Source organism: Cyprinus carpio, chromosome A11 (assembly GCF_018340385.1).
Source record: "Cyprinus carpio isolate SPL01 chromosome A11, ASM1834038v1, whole genome shotgun sequence".
Classification (NCBI taxonomy): domain Eukaryota; kingdom Metazoa; phylum Chordata; class Actinopteri; order Cypriniformes; family Cyprinidae; genus Cyprinus; species Cyprinus carpio.
The window spans coordinates 6,761,894-6,786,718 of record NC_056582.1 but is presented as its reverse complement, the minus strand read 5'-3'; the positions used below and the strand labels follow the sequence as shown (position 1 = coordinate 6,786,718).

The 24,825-nt window shown below is 36.4% G+C and overlaps 2 protein-coding genes across 3 annotated transcripts; one reads left to right on the top strand and one right to left on the bottom strand.

The window, feature by feature from the left end:
* Nucleotides 1–549: 549 nt before the first annotated feature.
* Nucleotides 550–7,377, bottom strand: LOC109098503 (solute carrier family 35 member E1-like). Its single transcript, XM_042766072.1, has 6 exons — nucleotides 6,973–7,377; nucleotides 4,592–4,662; nucleotides 4,304–4,441; nucleotides 4,091–4,216; nucleotides 2,903–3,148; nucleotides 550–2,796 (listed from the first exon to the last, which is right to left on the bottom strand). The coding sequence occupies exons 1-6, from the start codon at nucleotides 7,301–7,303 to the stop codon at nucleotides 2,581–2,583; spliced, it is 1,128 nt and encodes a 375-aa protein (XP_042622006.1). The 5' UTR covers nucleotides 7,304–7,377; the 3' UTR covers nucleotides 550–2,580.
* A 4,273-nt stretch (nucleotides 7,378–11,650) lies between these two features.
* Nucleotides 11,651–19,908, top strand: odad1 (outer dynein arm docking complex subunit 1). Of its 2 annotated transcripts, none has more exons than XM_042766066.1 (15): nucleotides 11,651–12,018; nucleotides 12,602–12,672; nucleotides 12,759–12,864; nucleotides 13,157–13,322; nucleotides 13,412–13,531; nucleotides 14,621–14,734; nucleotides 15,373–15,440; nucleotides 16,265–16,452; nucleotides 16,532–16,660; nucleotides 16,744–16,826; nucleotides 17,086–17,254; nucleotides 17,398–17,561; nucleotides 18,928–19,031; nucleotides 19,143–19,236; nucleotides 19,331–19,908. In XM_042766066.1, exons 2-15 carry the CDS (start codon nucleotides 12,612–12,614, stop codon nucleotides 19,424–19,426), a joined length of 1,662 nt encoding a protein of 553 aa, XP_042622000.1. In that variant the 5' UTR covers nucleotides 11,651–12,018; nucleotides 12,602–12,611; the 3' UTR covers nucleotides 19,427–19,908. The 2 variants fall into 2 exon arrangements, with proteins under 2 accessions (XP_042622000.1, XP_042621999.1); XM_042766065.1 differs by having other exon boundaries at nucleotides 11,652–12,018; nucleotides 12,597–12,672.
* Nucleotides 19,909–24,825: the final 4,917 nt, after the last annotated feature.

Below are 24,825 nucleotides of genomic sequence, written 5' to 3'. Positions count from 1 at the left end.
TGTCCAATTGTATTTAGTTTATTGAGTTTTAGATATAGTGCTCACAAGATACACATTTATATATCTGCTGAATGGTTTTCTGAAAGATTAAGGTCCATTAAGGATGAAGTTCAGGGGAAAAAAATCTTATATCTAAATGCACAGAAATATAGGCAAGAAGGATTTAGTTTATAACCTGAGACTCAAGCAAAAATGTGGGCAGCTGTTACTTGAAAAAATTACTTAGTAGGGTGTTGGATCCCTTTTAAAATTGAGAAATATGTAATTAAATATCCTTAGTGACTTTTTTAATATAAAGGAATTAGCCTGTGTAAAGAAGCTCATTAAAAAAATGCACTATAGAACTACATTTGAGAATTCTAACTAAGCATAATTATTTTTGTGAGGTTTTAAACTGTGCTACTCATAAAAACAAAAGGGTCAACGTTAATTTCTTGTCATTTGAATATTCTCCGTACAGCGAGGTTCACAAGGTTCTGCTTAGAAACAAAATACATTTTTAGATCCTAAATTAGACTTTGCAGACCTAAACAAATAGTACAGCAAGACTTTATCAATGAATCTTGTTTATTTTCACATTTAAAAATAAGTCATCTTATAACCTTTAAGTTGACCGGGAAAAAAATATTACATTAACATTAACCGTACCAAGGCATCTTAAAAACTAAATAATATATAAACACAATCTCAACACAGAGAGTGTGACAATGCATTTCCACACCATAGAAAAACAAAGGAAAAAAAACAAAACAATTAAAAGTACTTAACATGACTCTCAGATTAGTGTCAGTCTCACTACAGTACTACAGTAGTGCATGATATTCTGAATGAAAAGGTAAAATAGCTGAAATATCGGTACTGTTGAGTTGAGTTCAGGGTTCAAGCTCAGTTTACAATTATTTACTGTGTAAAAGAACAACACAAAAATCTGAAAGACTTTCGTGAATCCCTTAAAATCTCATTTTGAGAAAAAATTGGGATTCCATTGCTTACACACAACGTCTTGTTAATGAATACGCTGCATCAGCCCAGCGTTTCTTGTACAGATCACAACCAGTCTCCTAAAAGCAGTAAGAATTTGGGAGAAGAGAAGAAATCGGCACTGAGAAGTGAATTTGCACATTAGTGATGTCACAAAGTAAGAGCAATAGGCTTCATCCGATGAAAAACAGGCAGAAGGAAGAGAGCACACACACAGCCGTCCTTTTTGGCTGCTCAGGTAACAATATCAGTTAATGAACCACTTCATCTGCATGAAATGATTAAATCAATTCACAATATAAAGACAGAGTCCTTCAAAATACACGGGAATAATGTCATGATGCTATTTAAAATTCTTCAAAGAACTCCAAGTTCTTTTCTCATCGCAGAAGCATGCTTTTTGCAAAAAAAAATACGGTGTCTTAACTTTCCAGCAGCAAGACACTTAAAAAAACTAAAATAAAGGGGAAAAAGCTAGCTTACAAATATTAAACTAATCCCTGACCGGACACATTTAGCTAAAACTGGCATAAATTTGGGAACGAAGATGATAACTGGGCAATAACATCTAAAAGTAGGCCCACAAGAAATCTCCAGCCGCAAACTCTTTCCACAACCTTGTTTTGGCTAAGTTGCACCATTTTTCAAGATTTACCATATTTATCCAGAAAATGAGTCCAAAAGTGCTTGAAACACCTCAATCTGTCATGATTGAAAGGAATACTGAGTTCATAGAGTTCAGTGTCAAAGAATCAACAGTTTGAAACGATGTCCTCAAACGTTTTATTAAACTTCAGTTTGAGGAACTGAGACAAATTTAAATGTACAGAATGTCAATTTTTCTTGAAATTTTTTTTTTTAAATAAATAAATTGCTTTATGAATCCCCTATTTCCCCTTCCCAGACATTTAATACTAATGAAACTGGCCTATAAGTTATGGCCATTGTATGGTAATTCCCGGCTGCACAGTAAAAATAAAACAATACAAAAAATTGATAATCATGCATATGAACCATGATTCATGTGATTTTGTACAGTGACCTCTGTCTAATTTAACACCCCCAGAATTAAAAAAAGCATTCCTTCACAGATATTAGACATTCAAAAAACCAATGGGGTGTTTTCAGTTCATGATATGGTCAACCACTACACCTTCCTCTATAAAAATAAATAAAATATTTACAAATTAACGGCGAAACCAGAACATTGTCTAACACCCTGATGCATCTGTATTTGCAGTGACCCAGTGTGTGTTATATGGCAGAGGTCTCGCTGTTTGTCAGTCTCTCACTCGCAGTAGCATGATGACGTCGAAGACACATTACATTCTGAACTGCATTGAAATGCATCCTGTGCAAAAATAAAAAAAACCCTACCAAAAATATCCCAGCACATACCACTGAGATATTCCTCATAAACGAAATGGGTTTGTAATGAAATAAATAACAGGCCTGTGGAAAAAAAGCAGTAGGATTTTGTGAGTCAACATTCTTTTTCCAGTCATTCTGCCACTCCCTCGTCCGTATGAAACATACAGCCATCTTCTCTGAAGCACAGGGGTCTGAGACCAGTCTTTAGAGCCCTCCACAGTTCTCGACTCACACAACATACTGCTTGGAGCTGTAATTTGTCGAGTAGGCCTGTCTGCTGTACTCAAAGTGGTCGGTGAGCACTGTGCTGCGAGTGTGCTGAAAGTCTGAGCTGTGAGCGAAGGGCCCGGAGCCGTTGGACTGGGGCTTGTCGAATGAAACCATGTCCTGTGCTGAAACTGGCAGCAGTTTCTTTTTGGCCTCCTGGTTAGAATCATATTTCGCCTGGTGAGAAAAGCAATATTTAAGTTGACATCAGTTTTTGCATTCCACTATACAACCATCCTCTTCATTTGTGGTTGAAAAAACAATTAAAGATATGTATAATGACCTTATTATAGAGGAAGACGCCTAGTATTGCTGTCATCATGCCGATAATGTTGGAGGTGTTGACGGGGTTCCTCAGCATCAGTAGGGATATACTGATGACCATGATCCTCTTTGTTGCGTTGGCTACAGCGTAACTGAGTGGGCTGACCAGGTTCAGCACACTGAAAGCTATCATGTTTTGTGCAAAGTTGCAGAAACCACTAATGAGGAGCAGCACAATTGTTCCTGTCCAGTTGGAAACCTCTGTCTGTAGAAGAAGGTGGAGGAAAAATGAGTGTGGGCATCAAGAGCTGGGCTGAATCTCATGAAACCTGTTTAAAAATGTACACTACTATTTTTTTTTGTTTGTTTTTGAAGGAAGTCTTATGCTCACCAAGGCTGCATTTATTGGATAAAAATGACAGTAATGTTGTGAAATATTGTTTTAATTTAAAACAGCTGTTTTCTATTGTAATAAAATGTAATTTATACCCGTGATGCAAAGCTGAATTTTCAGCATCATTACTCCAGTCTTCAGTGTCACATGATCATTCAGAAATCATACTATTATGCTGATTTGCTGCTCAAGAAACATTTCTGATTATTAACGTTAAAGATTGTTTTGCTGCTTAATATTTTTGAGAAAACCATGACACTTTTCTGGATTCTTTGATGAATAGAAAGTTCAAAAGAGCACAATTTCTTTGAAAAAGATAGATTTGTAAGAATTTAAAAGTCTTTACTGCCACTTTTGATCCAAGTTACTTAGCCATTGCTGAATAAAAAATAAAAAAAAAAAAAAAAATTTAAATCTTACTGACCCTACACTTTTGAATGACCTTTTGTACACACACACACACACATTATGTATGTGCGTGTGTGTATCTAGAAATATATATAGACCTATATAAAATATATACTCATTATTGGAAATTAATGAAATGTCAATTGTAGAAAACTCTGAAAACATGTCATACTGAATTCAATTTAAGATAATTTAAATACAGATAAAAATAATTCATTAAACAAAATCATTGTGTCTAAACAGACCCTTTGTAATTTCATTACTATATTACAGTGGTGCAGACAAAACAATGTCACAGTGCCAAAATTCTTTATCTAAAACTTTTTTTTTTGGGGGACAAAATATGAACTGGCCATATTTGGACATACTCCATAATTCAGATAAAAATCATTAAAAACCATTTACCAGGTCTCCATCCATCAGGAAGGTTGAGAAGTCCACTAAAATCCATGTGGGCAGCATAAACAAAAGTGCATTGAAGCCCAGGATGTTCAGTAATTGGAGGTGATGAATCCTTGTGTCACGCAAGACCTAAAACAACCACAAAAATCATTTCATACAAGAAGCCATTCCAGACTTTTTCCTAACTGACAGAAACCACCTCATAAAAATATGAACCTTTTTCGAGAATATGTTCTGTAAAGAGAAGCAGAGCGTTGCTGCCAGAGCGCTGATCAATCCAGAGACGTCAAAGGACAATTCAGTGACGGTGGCCAACAGAACACCTCCAATGATGGGTATAAGAGACACATAGACCTGGTCCAAAAAAAAAAAAAAAAAAACTCATCAAACAAACAATTCAAACTTAAGTATCAGATTACTAATAAGCAACCGGTGACTGTTTAAGCCATTATGAATTCAGTAAATACATGACTTATTTCTAACTGTGTTTAGATGAAGACAGACCTTTGTGGTTTGCTTCTCTCTCATGATAATCCGTGACAGCAGAACCACCCAGATGGGCATGGTGGCCTTCACTAGAATGAAGGAATGAAAAGAAGACATGCATTCACTCATCTAATAACATCAGCTGTTAGTGTCATCACACGTTCTTCAGTAAAGTCTTATGATCGCACCTGGTGTCTGAAACATCTCAGCTGCAGTCGAGTCCTCAAAAAAACAACACTCACGCTCTTCCTGCTGATTCCTGCACTAATGCTGCTTTATATTTAAAGCACACAGCTGTTTAAAGCAATCGGTGTCCGAACAAACTTAAAGGGATACTCCACCCCATAATGAAAATTGTCATTATTCACTTACCCCCATGTCGTCCCAAACCCGTAAAAGCTTTGTTCGTCTTCGGAACACAATTTAAGATATTTTGGATGAAAACCGGGAGACTGTCCCATAGACTGCCAAATAAATAACAGTGTCAAGGTCCAGAAAAGTATGAAAAGCATCGTCAGAATAGTCCATCTGCCATCAGTGGTTCAACCGTAACATTATGAAGCGACAAGAATACTTTTTGTACACAAAGAAAACAAAAATAACGTCTTTATTCAACAATTCCTCTTCTCTGTGTCTCTCCAAATGAGCGTATCGCCATTTTGGCAAATCTGAGCAGTATGCAAGCCGCGTATGCTCTTCTGTGTCAGCCGTGCTGCGCTGATGCAGCCTATGGGATAGTCACAAGCCTCCCGGTTTTCATCCAAAATATCTTAAATTGTGTTCCGACGACGAACGAAGACGGACCAAGCTTTTACAGGTTTGGAACAACATGGGGGTAAGTGATTAATGACAAAATTTTCATTTTGGGGTGGAATAATCCTTTAAATGCATCAGACGTCGCTGCAAATGGGCCGCATTGCAGGTCATCTGACACTAAAGCCAAAAAATAATAAAAATCTGAACACTCAACGACACTTAAAATTTTTCCTAGTAGAAAAGCTGACTAGACTAAAAATCTATATAAATGGAAACAAAGTAAAGGTCTGTTCACACCAAGAACAGACCTTTGAAATTTTCACTTTTTAAGCTTTTCTTGCATGGAAGCGAGGGGCGGGTTGAGCAGTAGCTCATTATCATTTAAAGAGACATGCACTGAAACGGCTCGCTGTGAACAGAGCTTGTTGAAGAGCTAAAAAGGGTGTCGTTTTACACAACTACTAAGGAATTTTAACCAAAGTATGTTGCGGACATTTCATGCACACCCTAAGAATTATTTCCAACTTGTGGAAAATGGGCATCTGATAACCCCTTTAACTTCCATGACCTTCCCAAGCCTGGAAATCACAGTTATATCACGTGTCCTTCAAGTAAAGTGGGAAACCACGTAATTAAGAGTTATGAGTACATGAACAACCAAGCGAAGTCGTATTTACAAGTGGGAAGTCTAAATGATACACAAGTTGCCAAGCTGATTTGAAACACTGCTATCACGATAAAAAATCTCTATAATCTATACACAGAGATCAGAGTAAGCAGAAGGCAAGTCTGTAGTGTGTTGTAATGAATGATTTTCCAAGTCAACCATTGATAAACCATTGACCATTTGATACCACTATAAATAAGTGATTAAAACATGAATTTTCATAATTGTTATGTTTCTGACTTGATTACTTCAGACATATTGAATGCATGTTAAATGTTTGTTATGTCTGAATTGGATCTATTTGAAAGAGCTCAATAAAACAGCATGCATAACACTCTATATGAGCTGCTTTAAATGACAACAACATCACATTGTAGGACATCACTGCGTGACTTTTCAAACAATAACTTACTACTAAGTCCTAACTTTCCTGTATTTTTTTAACAACATGTTTGTAAGAAAACATTTCATGTCTATATGTACAGCTCTACTCTGCTAATACTCATTGTACATTCTGCAGATGAAGCTTCTTTTACTATCAGGGTTTCTAACACTACCGCAGGGTTTGATAATAACGGAGGCCATGTAAACAAAAGGAACTGAGGCTTACAAAACGAGACAAGTCTGTATTACAGATCTGCAGCCACTCAGGTGGATGATGTGGCAGTGTTATTAAGATTGCGGAAGTGACGTAGTCTGGGATCACTGCAAATAAAGTGTAGTGTTGTCAAAACTCCCTTAAATTACGATTTGTTTCCTAGAGTTTGGATGAAAGTGGACGTTTAAATTGCGAACGCAGGTTGAATTCACAGCAGAGATTTGTGGTTAATGACAGACAGTGATAAATGAATAACCTACGGCTATTTAAACTCGATTAAACGAGCCGAGCCGAGCCTATCCGAACTGGTTGGGTTTAAACTGAGCTCGAAGAATAAGGCCTGTGATACCGAATAACCGAAAGCGTACCGTTACTCACCAGTGTGCGCGTACGACACCGGGACCTTCCATATGCTGAAATGGGCCGAGACGGAGGCGAAGTATTTCCCGAAGGCGAGCGGCAGAATGAACCAGCGGTAGTAACGGGCCGGTAGCTCCGCTCGCGGGACGCCCCAGGCTCGCAGCAGCGGCGGGAGAAACACGATGATGGAGACTATATGAAAGAGAGAGACTGTGACCGGATAGGGGAAGCCGTTGAGGATGATTTTATTGACCACGTTGCCTCCAGAGCTGACGGTGTACCAGCACAGGCACAGCACCCCGATCCGAATCCCCTCCCGCACTGGCGGGCGCTGCTCCACCGCGGCCATCTTTCAGCGCAAGCCGCGACGCGACGAGAGCGACGAGCCACACTGGAAAGAGTCGCTGGTGGAAGAGTCACGTGACTCCGTGAAGCCACGCCCCTTCCAAAATCACCATGGTGACAGGCTGCGAGAGTTCGGTTAGATTCAGGAGAGAGGTGTTCTCTTCTGTTCGTTTAGATCGGGTTAAATGTTTACTTAAATAAATTTAATGGAGCAACGCTCAGAATTTTGCCACCACGGTTATCGAAAAGGTTCTTTCTGCATTCTGAAAGTTTCGTACACTGTCTAAAGGAGACCCCATGCTCATTCATTATAGTAACTGCAGTTATTATATTTATGTGTTAAACTGTAGAGCTTGTTTTTACTAAATAAATAACAAAATATGTGTAACGCCTCTGGCTTGCTTAGTTGGGGACACTTCATTTACAGCGATATCATTGACTTGATTGCAAATTATTGCACAGATACTGTTTAAACTGAACTGAGCTGCATGATGACATCACTGAATTCAATGATGAACTGCCTTTAACTGTCATTTTGCATTATTGACACACTGTTTTCCTAATTAATGTTGTTCAGTTGCTTTGACGCAATCTTTTTTGTTTAAAGCGCTATATAAATAAAGGTGACTTGACTTGACTCAGGATAAATCTATTTGCGTATACTAATAATTTCCCAACAATCATTTATCACGTCATTGGTCCATTGTTAGGAGTCAGGAAGGAGGCCCTTGTAAAAAAATCCTAAAGGATTCCAATAAGAAAATTGTACAGGATTCTAATTGGAATTTCTATCCTATTTTGGAACCGTTCCTATAGGATTCCGATAGGAATAGTCTTATAGGACAAGACATAAATATCCTGTAGGATCATTCCTATAGGATTTTAATGGGATCCAGTTGGGTGACTGTTTATATGGGATTTCTATTTTTTTTATTTTATTCTAAAGGTACACTTTTCCATTGTATTTGTTTTATGAACAAATAGTACTTGCAGTTTGTTTAAACTCACACTCATGTAGACATTGTTCATTGTATGTTGCACAACCTTCAGTAACATTGTAAACAACATGAGAGGTGATTTGTGCAGCACACAGCATTAGTGCAAAAATTTCTAAAGCACTGATAATGGATTGATCACACACACACACACACACACACACACACAGTATGTAGCACTTGTGTCCTCCAATGTAAATATCCCCTGGACCAGTTCTAGACTCTAAAGGTGTGAGGAGGAACATATAAAGCATATACAGGAGACCAGAAGTTGAATATAAAAACACTTTACTGTAACAATAATAATAATAATAGCAAATACAATCACATCACAACACAGAACAATAAAACATCAAACAATATGTATAATTTGATATAGTAACTCAGTTTAAATTCCCTTTGAGGTGTATAATACTGTTCATTTCATGCAATAAATGCAATAAAGTTCCGTTTGTGTGTAATGTAAAAAGAGAGAAAAAATATTGTATCAAATATATTCCAAAGCAATCACTAATGCTCTGCCAATTGAACATATGCACGATTACTTCCTGGTTTTAGATAAGCCAGCTCAGTCATTTCCAGTCAATTGTACTGTGCTTTAAGGGGAGTGCCCTTTGCTCAGTTTCTCTACAAAATCCATTCACAATTTGAAGAAAATTTTTGTTTATCTAAGAGGACCAAACTTCCACATTTACCATTTCAGGAATGACAAACACGCGGGTGTTAAATATTACGCAGGTAAATCTGCTAAATTGTTCTGGACTCATTGCTATGATTGACAGTTATAAGGGAAGACAAGCCAATGTCAAAATAGAGCGGTCCATTAAGTGATTCAGACTAAATTCAGAGTTGCAAAACTACAACATTAACAAGCCTGTGTTGACTGAATATATTTAGCAGCTTTTACAGTTAAAGATAAAACTTTAAAAATGTAGTTACTAAATTGAATCTAAAAATATTTCAAAATATTTAATGCATTATTTAATTGTTATACCATTAATATTTAACTTATTTCATTCGTAGTTAACTGGTTCTTCCTTATACGCTGTTGGTGTCGGGGCATATTTTTTTTTATTAAATGACATGAGACTTTATGATTCCTGCACTTGCTATACTTTATACTTCAGTACAATAAAAGTACACAAATTTGGAGTTAAAATCTTTAAAGTGAATTGTACTGCACAGCTATAGAGTTGAGAGGGCAAATATTATAAGTGTTTAAAATGTGTTCATGACAATGACGGTAAGTAACTGATTATCAATCATACCATTATGATGTCATTTGGGAGATAGCATCTCTAATGTTAGCCTAAACCAGTGGTTCTCAAAGTGTGGTACGAGTCCCTCTAGTGGTACACAGAGGAATCACTAAGTTAATTATAAATTAATGTTAAAACACAATACATTTGATCTTAAATGTAAAAACAACTTTATTCAAATAAAGATTAAGTACAATACAGTTTTTATTTAACTTTTAGGTACAACACATTTTAATTTAATCATTATTTACGTTTTTTTTAATTTACCTGTATGTAAGCACAGTGCAGTGTTAATGTTCTGTGTATTTGCAATGTTGAAGTGGCTGACAACAGTAAATATTCTTATTAGGAATAAAACTGTCTGGTTTTTTGATGTTTTTTTTTTTTTTTTTTACTGTGCAGAGCTGTAGTTGAATAGTTAGGCCTACTATGCTACTGAATTTTAATGCTGGTTAAGTTTAAGCACCACTGGCCTAAACAGTTACTATAGTGTTTCGACATATAAAAATATTTGTTGTTAAATAAAATAAAACATAATGCCATCATCTATCAATATTGTTATGCTATCATTATTTATCGTGTAGCATGTTTTTTTTTATTTTTGTTATTGTTTATTTTTTCAATTTCTAACAAGAACTAGGCATGAGAGGTTTCTGTACCTATAAACCACAACATTAAATCATCTTTACCGGAAGTTTACGAGCTGGCTTATCTTTATGCAGAAAGTTATAAAGAGCGCTCCGTCCATATGGTCAACTGGTTACCAGGCAACGCAGCAGGTCCTCTCGCTGACCAAGACTCGCCATATTATTCTCTTGTCATGCGCGTCTTCTCCATGTACACACACACACATATCACGGGAGAATTGTTGTCCCATGTCAAACTCTTTAACTGGAACATAAAACCTGACCTGGACAACAGAACATATTACTCCATCAATACAAATAATTAAAGTATAGCGCTAAGTTACACAAAAACGTAAACCACAATTCAAAACAGCTCAAAATGGTGTCAGAACAGGCATTTTGTACTAACTACTCCAGTGTTTTATACAATTTAATTTTATTATAAACAGCTTACATTAATATTTCATTAATATCAGTTGTTAAACAATTTTGCTATGTAATGGCAGACTCCTATAACAATCAAAAAAAATAAATAAATCAAAAAAACAACAAAAGATATATTTCAACCACTCAAAATTGCTTTAAATAAAATTCAAACAAGATAAACAATGTTATTTCTACCTCTTTAGCTTCTTTAAATCAACTTTTAACAAGTTAAACAACATTAATCACTCGATTTCTCAGCTTCTTCTCCTCTTCAACCGTTACTGTTCAAAGTATGCGCGCTACAGTTGCACGCCACTACATTCGGATTTCTTAAAGGGGAAGCGTACCATTATAAATGTTTGTGTTTCTATGAATTTTTAGTCACATGTAATACACTTATTCGGACATTATGAAATATTTATTATATTTGCCTTACTGTATTAGGAATTTCAGTTTTTATATTTGTGTATATTCATGTAGGCTGCATTTTTATAGGTTACAACACACACACACACACACACACACACACACACACACACACACACACACACACACACACACACACACACACACACACACACACACACACACACACACACACACACACAGTGTTACTCAAAAAAAGTAAAGTTACTCTTAAAAGGTAAGTAATTAACAGAATCAAATAAGATCCTGCAGGACAAAGTGAATTTCCATTTAAAAATCACAATGTCCAATATGATACAAATCAATAAAAGATCCTACATGAAAAATTTGAATCCCATTAAATAAAACACAATGTCCAATAAGATTCTAAGCATCAAATAAAATCCTACAGGACACAGTAAAATCCCATCAAAATCAATCAGAATGTCCAATAGGATTCTAAGAATCAAATAAAATCCAATAGGACAAAGTGAAATTCCATTAAAATCAATCAGAATGTCCAATAGGACTCTAAGAATCCAGTAAGATCCAAAAGGATAAACTGAAATTCCAATAGGATTTGTCTCGTATAGTGTACTGTATGTGCACTCTTATCAGTGTATTTATCTGTCTTTGTCTGCCTCCTCTCTTGATTGGAAGATGACATCCAGTGTAAATCATGTCCTGCTGTCCAGGAGCAAGCTGCCTCTATCTCAATATTTTGGAAGAAATTGACAGAAAGTGTCCTCGTAAACCTATACATATACAGCTGAAATTCTCAACTGATTTGTGTGTGTGGGTGTGTGTGTTTGTTGTGTGACTCCTCATACATAAGCATGTTTAATTTTAATAATAAAAAAAAATAACACTCTGTTCCTTCCACTGTTCTCGTGTTTGTAAGATGCAGCGCCCCCTGCTGACCGTTATCTTTCTTAGATACTGTTGCTAACAACAATCAACCCTCTGAAACGGAGGCAGACGATTAAAGTCACCTCAAGAGTTTGTAAGGTAAGATAAGACTTTATTAACCTAGTTAGTTAGTTAGTTAATAGTTAGTAGTCACTCACAGAAATGTTGAGGGAAAGTCAGACGCCACCGTCTCTTTCTCTGGGGAACATAATGTCACTTCCCTTAACCTATTCATTCATACATTTCTCACGTAAATTATTATTATTATTGAAAGGCCTCTGGGTTTTTGTATTTGATGGATCGATCGAGACTCGCACAACAGAAGATTATGGGATTATGACTAGAAATGATGGTTTCTAGGGGATTTCTGGGCAGATGAAATCATTTTACAGTCTCAGTTAATCAAACGTTTAATGTACGATAACGTTACTTCATGTGAAATGTTTAGCTTGTACTGTAAATATTTATACCGTATTATTTAATATTGTTTGCATAATGATAATGTACCACATTTTCTAGCCAGCTTATTATTTTTAACGTAAGAGGGAACTTAAAAAAGTTTGCAGAGATTGCTGTTTTTTTTTTTTTTTTACAGATCATATGACTTGGTGACGGTGAAGTTTGTTGTTACTTGTGTGTTGTGTTTATTATTCATAATTCAAATCTTCTGTTGTTAGCCCAGTGTTGGATTCATGATGTCTGGCGGAGGGCCCCCGACCAAAGCTGGCTTTGACAGCAGTGTGGGTGAAAGTGGTATGCAATTAAAACATTGTAATTGATGATTATGAATTATTATCATGTAGATGAATGTTCTTATGCAACCAGATGTTTGTGTCCAGATGAGACAGATCTACAAAGAGTACACCGACTGCGGCTGGAGTTACGCCGACTGGAAAGGAATCGCGAGCTCTACTTGCAGGAAGAAGAAACTTTACGCAAACAGCGGTCAGTCCCACAGTCACCCACAAGATGTTTTCAGGAGCCATTTTTATTAATTTACCTTCAGGTTAATAAAACAAAATAAATAAAAAAATAAATTTCATTAAAATAACATTAATACACACACACATAGAGAAAAAAAATGGCACTGATCATATATGAAGTAAATATTATTTTTATTCTAAAAATGCATTGGTTTTCTTTTAGGAGTAGACTAGTTATGATTTGTCAGTAGATGCGTATCATTTTGCACAACAGTGTTGCATTATTTACTGCAATTGTGCGTGTTTGTCTACAGGCAACAGATTGCTGAGCTGCGTGGAGAACAAGAGAGGTTGCTGCGAACGCACAGAGAGAGTGAAAGTCCGGCTGTTAAGGCTGTCAGAGCTCTGGTGAAGCAGCGCGACAAGCTGGACGAAGAAATCGAGAAAGAAAAACAGACCCAAGCAGAGCTGCAAAAAGAGGTGCATATGTGCCTAAGTATTAAACATAGTCACAAAACACATTCTCATACTGTGCAAAATGTAGTTATTTGCTTGCGTTCGGTTTACAGATCATGATTATGGAGAAAAAACTGGTGGAAATGAAAAGAGGACAGGCTTCCCACAGTAACAATTCTCAGCCCCGTGACATTCAGAAGGCCATACGTACCACACAGAGCAAACTGGATCGGGTAAACAGAGAATCAAACATTTTACACCATGCATTTTTACAGACAACAAAGTTGTAGGCACTTTACATGTAAATCAGACCCTTCTGATTTAAGTGTTTTTTGGCCAGAGTAAACAGGACAAGATTCTATGGCGAAACATTTGGCCATGCAAAACTTGATGTAATTTGTTCTTTAGATAATGCTGCGCTGGAGTGAGTCTCAGTATCTGTTTATACACTACCAATTAATTTCTTTGTAATAAAACTGATTATCTATGATTTAGATTCAAAAATAACTTGTGCAGATGTGCAGTGCCCTGATGTGTACTGTAAATTTACATACATTTTACAACTTATGAACATGCGTTTACTTCTTACATCTTAATAACTGGTCAGTGAAGGAAACTGAATATTTTCATTTTTTGTCTATTGTAATGCTGGAGTTGTGACAACGGAGATGTGGATCCAAATGCAGCTTTTATTAGAATCGTAGTCAGACAGGCAGGGTCAAACACCAGCAAACAATCATAATCCAGGATGAGACAAAAGAGTAATCCAATAAACAGGCGAAGGTCAGGGCAGGCAGCAAACAATCAAAAAACAAGGAAACAGTCCGGTGTCAAAAACAAGGAACAAGGTAACACAGGAAACTACGGGAGACCGCAGGAATGCTACAGGCTAACAATACTGAGCATTGAGTGTGTTTAGAACCAGGCTTTAAATAGGGTGAGACAGATGAGGTTACAAGACACAGGTGAATACAATCAGTGATGATAAATCCAGGCAAAGGATTATGGGGAATGAAGTCCAGGGTAAAGTGGCAAGAGTCTGTAATGCTAGGGATTGTGACATCTATAAAGCTCTTCTGACTTGTTTGTTAGCTCTATAGATACATCATCAAGGCAGAAGCAGCCGTTCTGAATGCAGCGACTACATGTAATGCACATGTAAACAAATTTGTGATTGCAGAGTTTAGGGTTCATAAACAGAACTTTCAGAAACTGAAAGTGGATTGGATTCATGTGGATTGGCGAAAAGCAGTGCATTTAAACATACCCAATGTGTGGATGAACTACTCCATTAATGTATTTTTCCCTTGTTGTCCCTGCAGTCTCGTGCTCGCTTTAATGAACAGATGAAGATAAACAGCCAGCACAGAAAAGATATTGAGATACTACACATGCAGCGTACCCGATTCCAGCAGCTGTATCGCAAACTGGAAAAGGTTGTGGATTCTGGGCAGCTCTGGAGTGTTGTGTAAAATGAGTTTGATTGAACACAGTTAAAGGAATAATTCACCCAAAATTAAAATTTGCTGAAAATTTACTCACCCTTAGGTCATCCAAGATATAGATGAGTTTGTTACTTCATCAAAACAGATTTGAAGAAATTTGGCATCGCATTCCTTGCTCACGAATGGATCAACTGTAATAAATGGGTGCCGTCAGAACGAGAGTTCGAACAGCTGATAAAAACATCACTAGTAATCCACATGACTCCAGTCTATCAGTTGGATTTTGTAAAAATTTAAAAAAACATGTTTGTAGGTAGCAAATCCATCATTAAGACATTTTGGCTTTATACCATCACTTCTGGCCAAAATCCAGAATAACGCCTCCTTCAGTGAAAAAGTCCATCCCCTTTTGTTTTTATCAGCTGTTTGAACTCTCATTCTGACGGCATCCATAGGATCCATTGGTGAACAAGTGATGTAATGCTAAATTTCTCCAGATCTGTTCTGATGAAGAAAGAAACTCTTCTACATCTTGAATGGCCTGAGTCAGGAGGTTGAGTCAGTTTTCAGCAATCTTTCATTTCTGGGTGAACTAGTCCTTTAAAACAGGTGCTCTGTCTTTCTTTCAGGTATTGCAAGATATTCGTAAGGATATTGCTGAAGTTGTCGACAAGTCAGCCACAGCTTATGATGCAAAGTGAGATACTTTGAGATTTTAAGCTTTGCTAATATACAGTGTTCCCACAATCATAAAAACCTGGAAATATCAGGGAATTTTGACAAGCGATTTCCAGGCCATGAAAATTAAAAACATTTTGTTAATTATAATAAAGCTGAATTATAAATAATTTAACTATAAATAATAACGTATAAATAAAAATAAAACAGAAAAATGAGAACTGAAATATTATATTATTTAATTAATTAAATGTATTAATAAAAACTAAAACTAAAATCCCATTTCATGTTGTTCAGCACATGATTTTATCCAGTGTTTACACACCTTTGTATTAATGAATGTCAGTTCAACAATATTTTTAAATAAAATCTAATGAAATATATGAGCAATGAGCTAAACTAATAATAATAATAATAATAATAATAATAATAATAAAAAAACATTAGATTCATTATAGAACTTTTCATGACTTCATAGGATTTTATTAGTAGTTTTAAGGTTTAAGAAATTTAATGGCCTGCATTCATGACAATTTAATGTAAATGTAAAGTCTTCAGTTCAATATTATTGGTTAATATTATTCTCTCGTGCAGTATAGATTAAATTGAATGTGTCATTTTTAATTAAACTGAATTCTTGTAATATCTGTGCATTTAGCATCGTCAAAATGAAATGCAATTTAAATAGACGACGATGAAAGTGCACACAAAAAATGCACACCACTTTTATCCGAGTTTTTTTTTTTTTTTTTTTTGCATCTTGTATGGTATTATAAATTGCTATACCCTCATTAAGTCTTTTGGACGTTTGAAGATGGTTCGAGTTATCTGTGTGTATTTCAGAGTGGATGCTCAGACCAAAACAAACATGATAAAGGAGAAGGCGGTGAAGGATCTTGCACAGTACTCAGCTGAGATGCAGGAGCTGGAGAGAGTCATCGCTCATGAACACCAACTCAAAGAGTTCATGAGCACCAAGAATAATCAGAGAGCCAACATGGATAATGGGAAAAAAAACAAACGCAGACAGGGTCAGAGAGCAGTTATTGTAATGAATCACAAATGCAACTGTATTTTGGCTGAAGAGTTAACCAAGTGTGCTGATGGCAGATATGAAGGAGCAGAGGAAGGCAGACGCCGGAGAAGAGACACCTGACTCTCTGAGGAAGGCTTTCCAGCAGATTCAGGAACTGACTGGAGAAGATAATTTGGGGAAGCTGGTTACAAAATTCATTCAGGGTGAGCTTTGTGTTTTCTGTTTTGTGCTAGCAAAAGATTGCAGTGTGTTATGCTACAACTGATTTTTTTTTTTTTTTTAACAGGTGAAGAAAGAAACTTTGCTCTGTTTAACTACGTGAATGAACAGAATGCAGAAGCTGAGAGACTGAGAGAGGAAATCCAACAGGTCAGTGTGTCAACATTTCTCATTTCTGTTTAAGCTTTTTCATTTTTTTTTCTTTCTTTTTTTCAATATTTATATTTTATTCCAGCTAGATTTCAATTAACAGGAATGGTTTTGAATAATTTTAGTTTTAGTCAACAATAACAATGCTGAAAATTACTACTCCTTCCAGGCTGAATGAACATGCAATGTGCATAATGTTATTCATATTGATATTTTAATATAATTTTAAACCCATTTTTTTGTCTTGATGCTCTTTTAGATTAGAAAAGATACGGAGCAGCTGAACATAAAAAGTCGCCAGCAGGAACAGGAAAGTCAGGTGGCTTTAAAACAGGTGAAGGATCAACTGCAAGAGTGTAAGGCACAGACTCAACAATATGAAGACCAGGCTGATCACATCAGCAAGATCCTTGATCAGATCAAAACAGGTACCAGCAAAATCACACCTGCATCAACAGATGATTATGATCCCTAGAAAAATCAAGACCACACTGGAAGAAGAATATTACTTACTATATATAAAACGTTTATACTTCAAAGTAGCAGTTACTTATGTTGATGTCATTTCTAGGGATAGACAGTATGTTCAAAAAGACTGACTGCAACTTAGGGCAGATGGAAGGCATGCTGGGATCTTCCTCTGGGATCACAGACAGTAATCTGATGACATACCTTGGCTTGGTGGAGCAGAAGGCCAGTGAACTGCTCACCATCCAAGCCTTCATTAAATCTAAGGTACAGAAAATACTTTATTCACTCCAGCACGCATGTGAGAGAAGGTACAGGTTATTTTATAGTGTTAAAGCAATTTTATGTTGCTTTAACAAATACAAATAAGAAATACAAAGCTGTGCAATAGATTGTATGGTTAAAAAAAAAAAAGTATTGCAGGTAAAATACAATTCAATTACCAGAGAAAAAACATTCAACTCATTCCTCAGTTAAATATATTCAGCTAAAATTCAGCTTTGCATCACAGGAGTGAATTACATTTCAAAATACATTCACATAGAAAAAAGTCATTTGAAATTGTAATAATATTTCACAATATTACAGTTTTTACTGTAGTTTTTGATAAAATAAATACCGCCTTGCTGAGTATAAGAGTCTTTTGAAAACCATTAGAAAATCGTAGTTATTCCAAACTTGTAAATTTAAAGGGGTCATATGATGTGATTTCAAGTTTTCCTTTCTCTTTGGAGTGTTACAAGCTGTTCGTGAATAGATAATAGATTCTTTATAAAAGTTAAGACTCGTCCACGCCCTCCTAAAATGCCTCGTTTAAACACACCCCCACATGTCTTCTCACTGTGGGAAGATTTGCATAACACCACCCAAATGTTCACACAAAGAAAGAAGGCCTAACTTTTATTCTCGCTGTAGTTTTGTTGCTGCCGCCGCTTCCATGTTGTGGAGTCGCTGTGTGTTTCACTGTGAAAGCGAAACTACTTTGTTTGGCCTTCCAAAAGAGGACACAACTAGAAATCAGTGGTTCAGTTGTATTCCAGAACAGTCCAACCCAAATATTCAGATGTGTGCAACACATTTTACTGAGGACAAGGACTGTTTCCTGGGAGAGTAGCCTACAGTGCCGGTGCTCTGACAATAATGCTGAATCACAGCCTGTAAGTACCTTTTCATATGTAAAGGATTTGCCACTGATGATTTAAACGCAAGTTTTGAGCAGTGTAGGGTAGTGCTTGTTGTTTGTCATTTCTCCGGTCACAAATGCATCGTTTGTAATGGGTTTTATTGGTTTTTTGTCTCGTTGCATCGGGACATGGCATCACAGTAGGGTGAGGGGTGTAACATTTCCGTCATACGCTTGAGGTATTCGGCCAATCACAATACACTGGATAGCTGGCCAATCAGAGCACACCTCGCTTTTCAGAATGATGAGCTTTGTAAAAATCGACGCATTTTAGAAAGGCGGGGCATAGAGGAGAAACAATAATATACAGTATGTGGAAAATAATGTTTTTTTTTTTTTTTACCTTAAACAGCATGAACACATTTCATTACACCAAATACACAAAATAATGTTCTTTTTTAGCAACGTCATATGACCTCTTTAATGTAAACAAATCTCACATGTTGACAGGACCTGGAGAACACTTCTGACCTGAAAACGGTCGCTCCGTTCCTGCTGGGTCAGAAACTAGATGTTCAGACACACAAAGCGAATGTTCAGCCTCCTGCTACCAGGTATGAGCAGCTTTTCATATATTGAGCCACATAGGCAAAATATATGGAGATATTAAATATGTGACTTAATTTTGTTAATACATGCAACTGATCTTATTGTGCATGATTCAGGCATGATTATGAGGCAGAGGACTCTTCTCTGATAGATGAAGCGGATCGACCTTTGACCCGTGAAGAACTCCGTCAGCACATTATGAGGAAGAGTGTAAGGAACACAGAAGAGCTCTTTCCCATTCTGATTTACCCATTAACTATGGTTGCATTACAGTTACAGGGTGATTGTTGGCTATCTGTTGCAGGACCAGCTTAAAGACGAGTCTCTGCGTGCAGGAGGGAGCAGAGAAGTGAAAACTCCTAAGAGCAGCACCATGTCCAGCACCTCGCTGGAGGCTTAAGACACATTCTGGTCTTCTGGTTTATATTTTATTATGCATGTTTTTTCTATGTTCAGTCTCTACTAAATATTTTTTATCGTAATTAATTGATGGGGGATAAAAAGGAATCTCAGTGCTTGAAGGATTTGGGTCTCTTTGAAATAAATAACATAAAGTATATTCTTAACTCAATTACTATTTCCTTTAAAAACCTCAAAATTGCACATTGCATAGATATTCTTCCAGATTTTTTAGCCAGTAGATTTTCTAATGGTTGTGTATTATGTTCCATTTTCTGCAGCTCATTCTCTAGTACGTCTTTTATTTTTTTTAAATGCTATGCAGAGTATAAGAATGTGTTAAACTGTTTCTGTTTAATCACATTTGAGTTTAACTGGTTTGAAATTTGACCCCTTTTTAACCCCCTCCATTTGCTGCAAACAGTTTTGTGCAAATGGCCCACCTGGTTACCATGGCAGCATCCCCCCCCCCACACCTTTTTATCACAGCCGAAGCTCATTTCCGCATATTAGCAATGGCTTGGTCTCACCCACATACAAGAACCGCCCACACTGCAAAAAAAAAAATGCCATCAGAGATTACGCTGACAAGAAAGACAATCAATTACTTATGAATAGGGACTCATTGATCATGGCATTCTTTTGACACGTCTTGAACAGTATGTGGGCATCCGTGGAAGTGCCCTTAGTTGGTTTAAATCTTTTCTTACTGACAGAACCTTTCCAGTTGACATTGGAGGCTCTGTCTCAACTGTAGCTTCTCTTACCTGTGGTATTCCCCAAGGTTCCATCTTGGCTCCAACTCTGTTTTCACTATACTTGTTACCTCTAGGTACGATTCTTAGGAGGCATGGAGTGTCTTTTCACTTGGATGCAGACGACACTCAAATCTATCTGCTTTTGAAGCGTACTAACAGGAAAGGTTTAGAAACCTTGCTTGCTTGCCTAAATGATATACAATCCTGGATTTCCTCAAATTTATTTACACCTAAATGCGAGTAAAACGGAAGCTATTGCGTTTGGGTCCACTGTGGGTAAAGAAACTACTGTTAATGTTGGCAACCTGCACTCTTAACATCAAACCGACTGAAAGATCTGGGAGTCTTTTTGGATTCCTCTTTAAAGTTTTATCAGCATATAAACACAGTAGTTAAGTCAAGCTTTTTTCACCTGAAACTTCTATCTAAAGTCTTTTCTATCCCCCAAATATCTTGAAAGAGTAACACATGCTTTTGTTCTATCCCGCTTGGATTATTTTAACTCTTTATACACTGGAATATCCCAGTCCTCTATTACAAGGCTTCATATGGTTCAAAACGCTGCAGCCAGAAATTTTACAGGAGTCTGCAAACGTGAACATATTACTATTTTAAAGGCTCTTAACTGGTTGTCAGTGTGTAATAAGTTGATTTCAAAATATTGTTGTTTGTTTTTAAATGTCTAAATGTTCTTGCTCCCACATACTTATGTGAACTCTTAAGTCCGAACACGTCAGGCAGGTGTCTACGGTCCACAAACAGAATTGGCCCAGCCTCGACGTGGTTGAAGTCGAGAGGGGATCATGCATTGGCAGTTGTTGGTCTTAGGCTTTGGAATAGCCTCCCCTTATCTCTGAGATCCCTCTCCTCTGTACTTGAGTTTAAATCTAAGTTAAAATTTTATCTTCTTACCCGGGCGTTTAACAAATCTTAATTATGTTTTTATTTCTTTGTGTTACTGTACTTTTCTTTTTTCTCTTTGTCATGTACCTTAGTCTTATAATAATCTGTAAAGAACAGTGGTGAAGTCCTGTTGTGTTTATTTGTGCTATATAAATAAATGAAATTAAATTACTACTATAATTTTTCATGTCATGCTCTCTTTTTCTTCCTATGATGCATTAGTTTCCTTCTTTCTCATTCAGCATGTTTTCAAAACTAGAATGTCGGCCTTTATTTATTATTATTTTGAAGTCATTAGTAGTTTTTGCAAATACAAACATTGCGATTACTGAGGGTTAGTGATGTAATTTAGTTTTTAATTTATTGACTAAAAAAGAAATTAATATTTTTATTCCACAAAGACACATTCAACTGATCAAAAAGTGACAGTAAACACATTTATAATAGTACAAAGGTTACCTATTTTAAATAAATGCTTTTAATTGAACTTTCTGTTCACCAAAGAATTGTATTAATATTAAGCACCAAAAAACTTTTCAGCATTGACAATAATTATTAACCATTATTACCAACTGAGCACCAGTAATAATTGATACTAATTGAGCAGCAGATCATCATATTATTATACGATTTCTGAAAGTTAATGTGACTGAAGAATGAAGTATAGATGCTGAAAATTCAGCTTTGCATCAGATTAATTAATTACATTTTAAAACATTAAATAGTAATTTGAAATTCTAATTATAATTCACAGTATTACTGTTTTTACTGTATTTATGATCAAATAAATGCAGGTTTAGTGAGCATAAACTTAAAAAAAAAAAATATTCCAAACTTTTGACTGGTAGTGTACATGTTGGTTTTGTATGTTCATATGTGATGTCTTGCTGACAGTTAATCTACTGTCTTACTGCTTACAAACTACTGTACTTATTACAGATATAGATTATAGAAACATGCCTCTGAAAACTCATAGTCTGTAATCTATGCCAACATAAGGCGAAATCTTAAATTTACTCCCATCCCCATATGGATCCAGGGTGATGGACTGAGTCCAGTCATACCAGTTATTCTGGTTATCGTAACAGCCATTCACACCATGCTATCGCTGACTGCGTATCCTGACAAGGTCTGGCTCCGTGACCTCTCGGCTGACCCCTGGAAGGGCTTTCACAGGGAACTCTGGTATAAACCCATGAGTTTTTCTGCACTCTCTGGAATTCTCTATCTCTTCCTTGATGTTCTCACCCACAGAGAAGCTCATCCCTGACTTTTCTGAAGTCAGTAAGCTATTCTGAATCATCTTACTTTGTGACATCTCTCTCCAGTCTGTCTGTTGGGACGAACAAAGGCTGTTATTCAGATGATCACTGCCCTGGATTTCACTTCCTGTTGATCTCTGGAAATCTTTTGCAAATGTTTTGCTTGATAAAGGTATGAGAGTCAGTTTTTGTACTGTCCTCTCCATTGTGTTTGACAGTGTGACTGTTATACTGTTTCTTCCTCATCTTATTCTCAAAACGCCTTATGTTTGTGTCTGTCACTGTGCTGGAGACCTCATCGAGGTTACCATTTAGTGTAGCAGGTTTGAGTATGTTGAGGAGGTCTGAAGGATGTTGCATCTTTACATGTGTATCTTGGAAAAATGAATTTGGAAGATGAGAAGTAATGGAAGTGGATTGTGCTGGTTCCGTGGCTGCCAAAAAGTGCTTTTCGTCGCTGTGACTGGCAGGGGTGGTGTTTCTTTCAGACCTGCACTCGTCTTTGATAATGGTATAATGGTCATTTTGGGAATGATAATTGGACAGAGATGTTCTCCAGCTTGTGGACTGTTGTAAAAGCTCGATGGACGATGAATATGGTTTGATCGCATGGACAGGTATTTTACTCTTTCTAAAATTGTTTGGATATTAATTGGTTTTATCTGGTACCGAACCCTGAGACATTTCAACCCTCTCACTCATGTTACTGTGGTAATTTTCAGTAAGGGTTTGTGTTGATCCAGGAATACATTCAGCAGAAGTCGAATTGACTGCAAAGCTTGAGAGCTCTTCTGTGGTGACTTCATTTCCTCCAACCAGCCTCTGCCAATGTCGTATCAGATTTTTTAAACGTTTAACAAGATCTTCATCTGTGGTCCTTTTTCTCACATCATTGATCAACTTTCCAAGCCTGGTTTCCTGAAATACAACAAACCTAATCATTCCTTAAGGGAGCATTTTTTGTTTTGTTATTTAAATAAATTAATGCATTAAACAGAAACTGTTCACAGTGTGTGTATGCATTTCATTTTTTTTTCATACTATGGAAGTCAATGGTATGGAAGCCCGTTTCCGACACTAAATAAAAAATAAAGCAAGGTAATTGCAACTTTTTATCTCACAATTCTGACTTTTGTGTGATGTAAAAGAGTTCATGTCTTGCAATTGCAAGAAAAAAAGTTAGAATTGCGAGTTTTAATTCTGACATTTTTCTCACAATTGCGAGTTTATATCTCGCAATTCTGACTTTCTTTTTTCTCGCAATTGTGAGTTTATATATCTTGCAGTTCTGACTTTCTTTTTTTCTCACAATTGCGAGTTCATATTTCGCAATTGCGTGTTATAAAGTCAGAATTGCAAGACATGAACTCGCAATTCTGAGAAAAAAATGTCAGAATTTTGAGATAAAAAGTCGCAATTCTAACTTTTTTTCCTCACAATTGCGAGTTTATATCTCGCAATTCTGACTTTTTTATTATTATTATTTTTTTATTTTATTCGGTGGCAGAAACGGACTTCCATACAATGGGGATCAGCAACTGTTACCAACATTCTTCCAAGTATCATCTTGAGTGTTCAGCAGAAGAAAAATCTCATACAGGTTAGGAACAACTTGCTTTTTTGAGTGAACCATCATTTTAATTCACATTTTCAGTGTGACACACCATATCACAGCTGTTGGGATAAATTCAATGTAAAAAGAGTGATTTAGTATCTTACCACTAGAGCCTCTTTAGTCATGGGGTAACTTTCCAGGCAGCATATCACATCCAATACAGCCAATGTGTTCTCTATCTGCTGACAGGTAGACGTTAAGCTAAAGTCACTTCCATGCTTTCATAATATTCTCTATGCAATGAAAAAAAGAAGAAAAAAGAAATCCTATAATGGGTAATGCTTAGTGAGTCTGTTCCTGTCTTTTTTTCTAAGGCTGGTCATACTCATGAAAGTAGATGGGCCTCATGTATTTGAATCTGCTCTCACATGTGGACCTGCAGCAGTCCCCAGACCAGCAGTGACTCTTTCAGATCCCAGTCAACAGTTGTTTGCAAATGCAAATGTGATATGCTTGCATACTCAATCCTCTAAAAATCTGTGAAAAAGGCCCCAGGGAGTTACATAATAAAAATAAACCTCAGCAAAATAAATAAAAAATAATAATAATAAAAAATCTTGTGGGGATGCATATTACACAGACACTGCATGGCAAAACAGAAGTTAACATAAAAAATGTGGTCAAGAATACGTAAGAATACCCACAAAAAAAGTTGAAATACTTGAAATATTGCTTCCCTAATATTCTCCACATAAAGGACATAAAGTGCTGAAAGAATGGATAGAATTTGCAATATGTACTTAAACTGAATTATTAAATGAAGTGACAGTTACTACTCATGAGCACATGCAGCATGGTTATACTAGACAAAACCATAAAGACTGAAGTCATAACTTGGGTCTATAACTCAGCGTTTACTCAC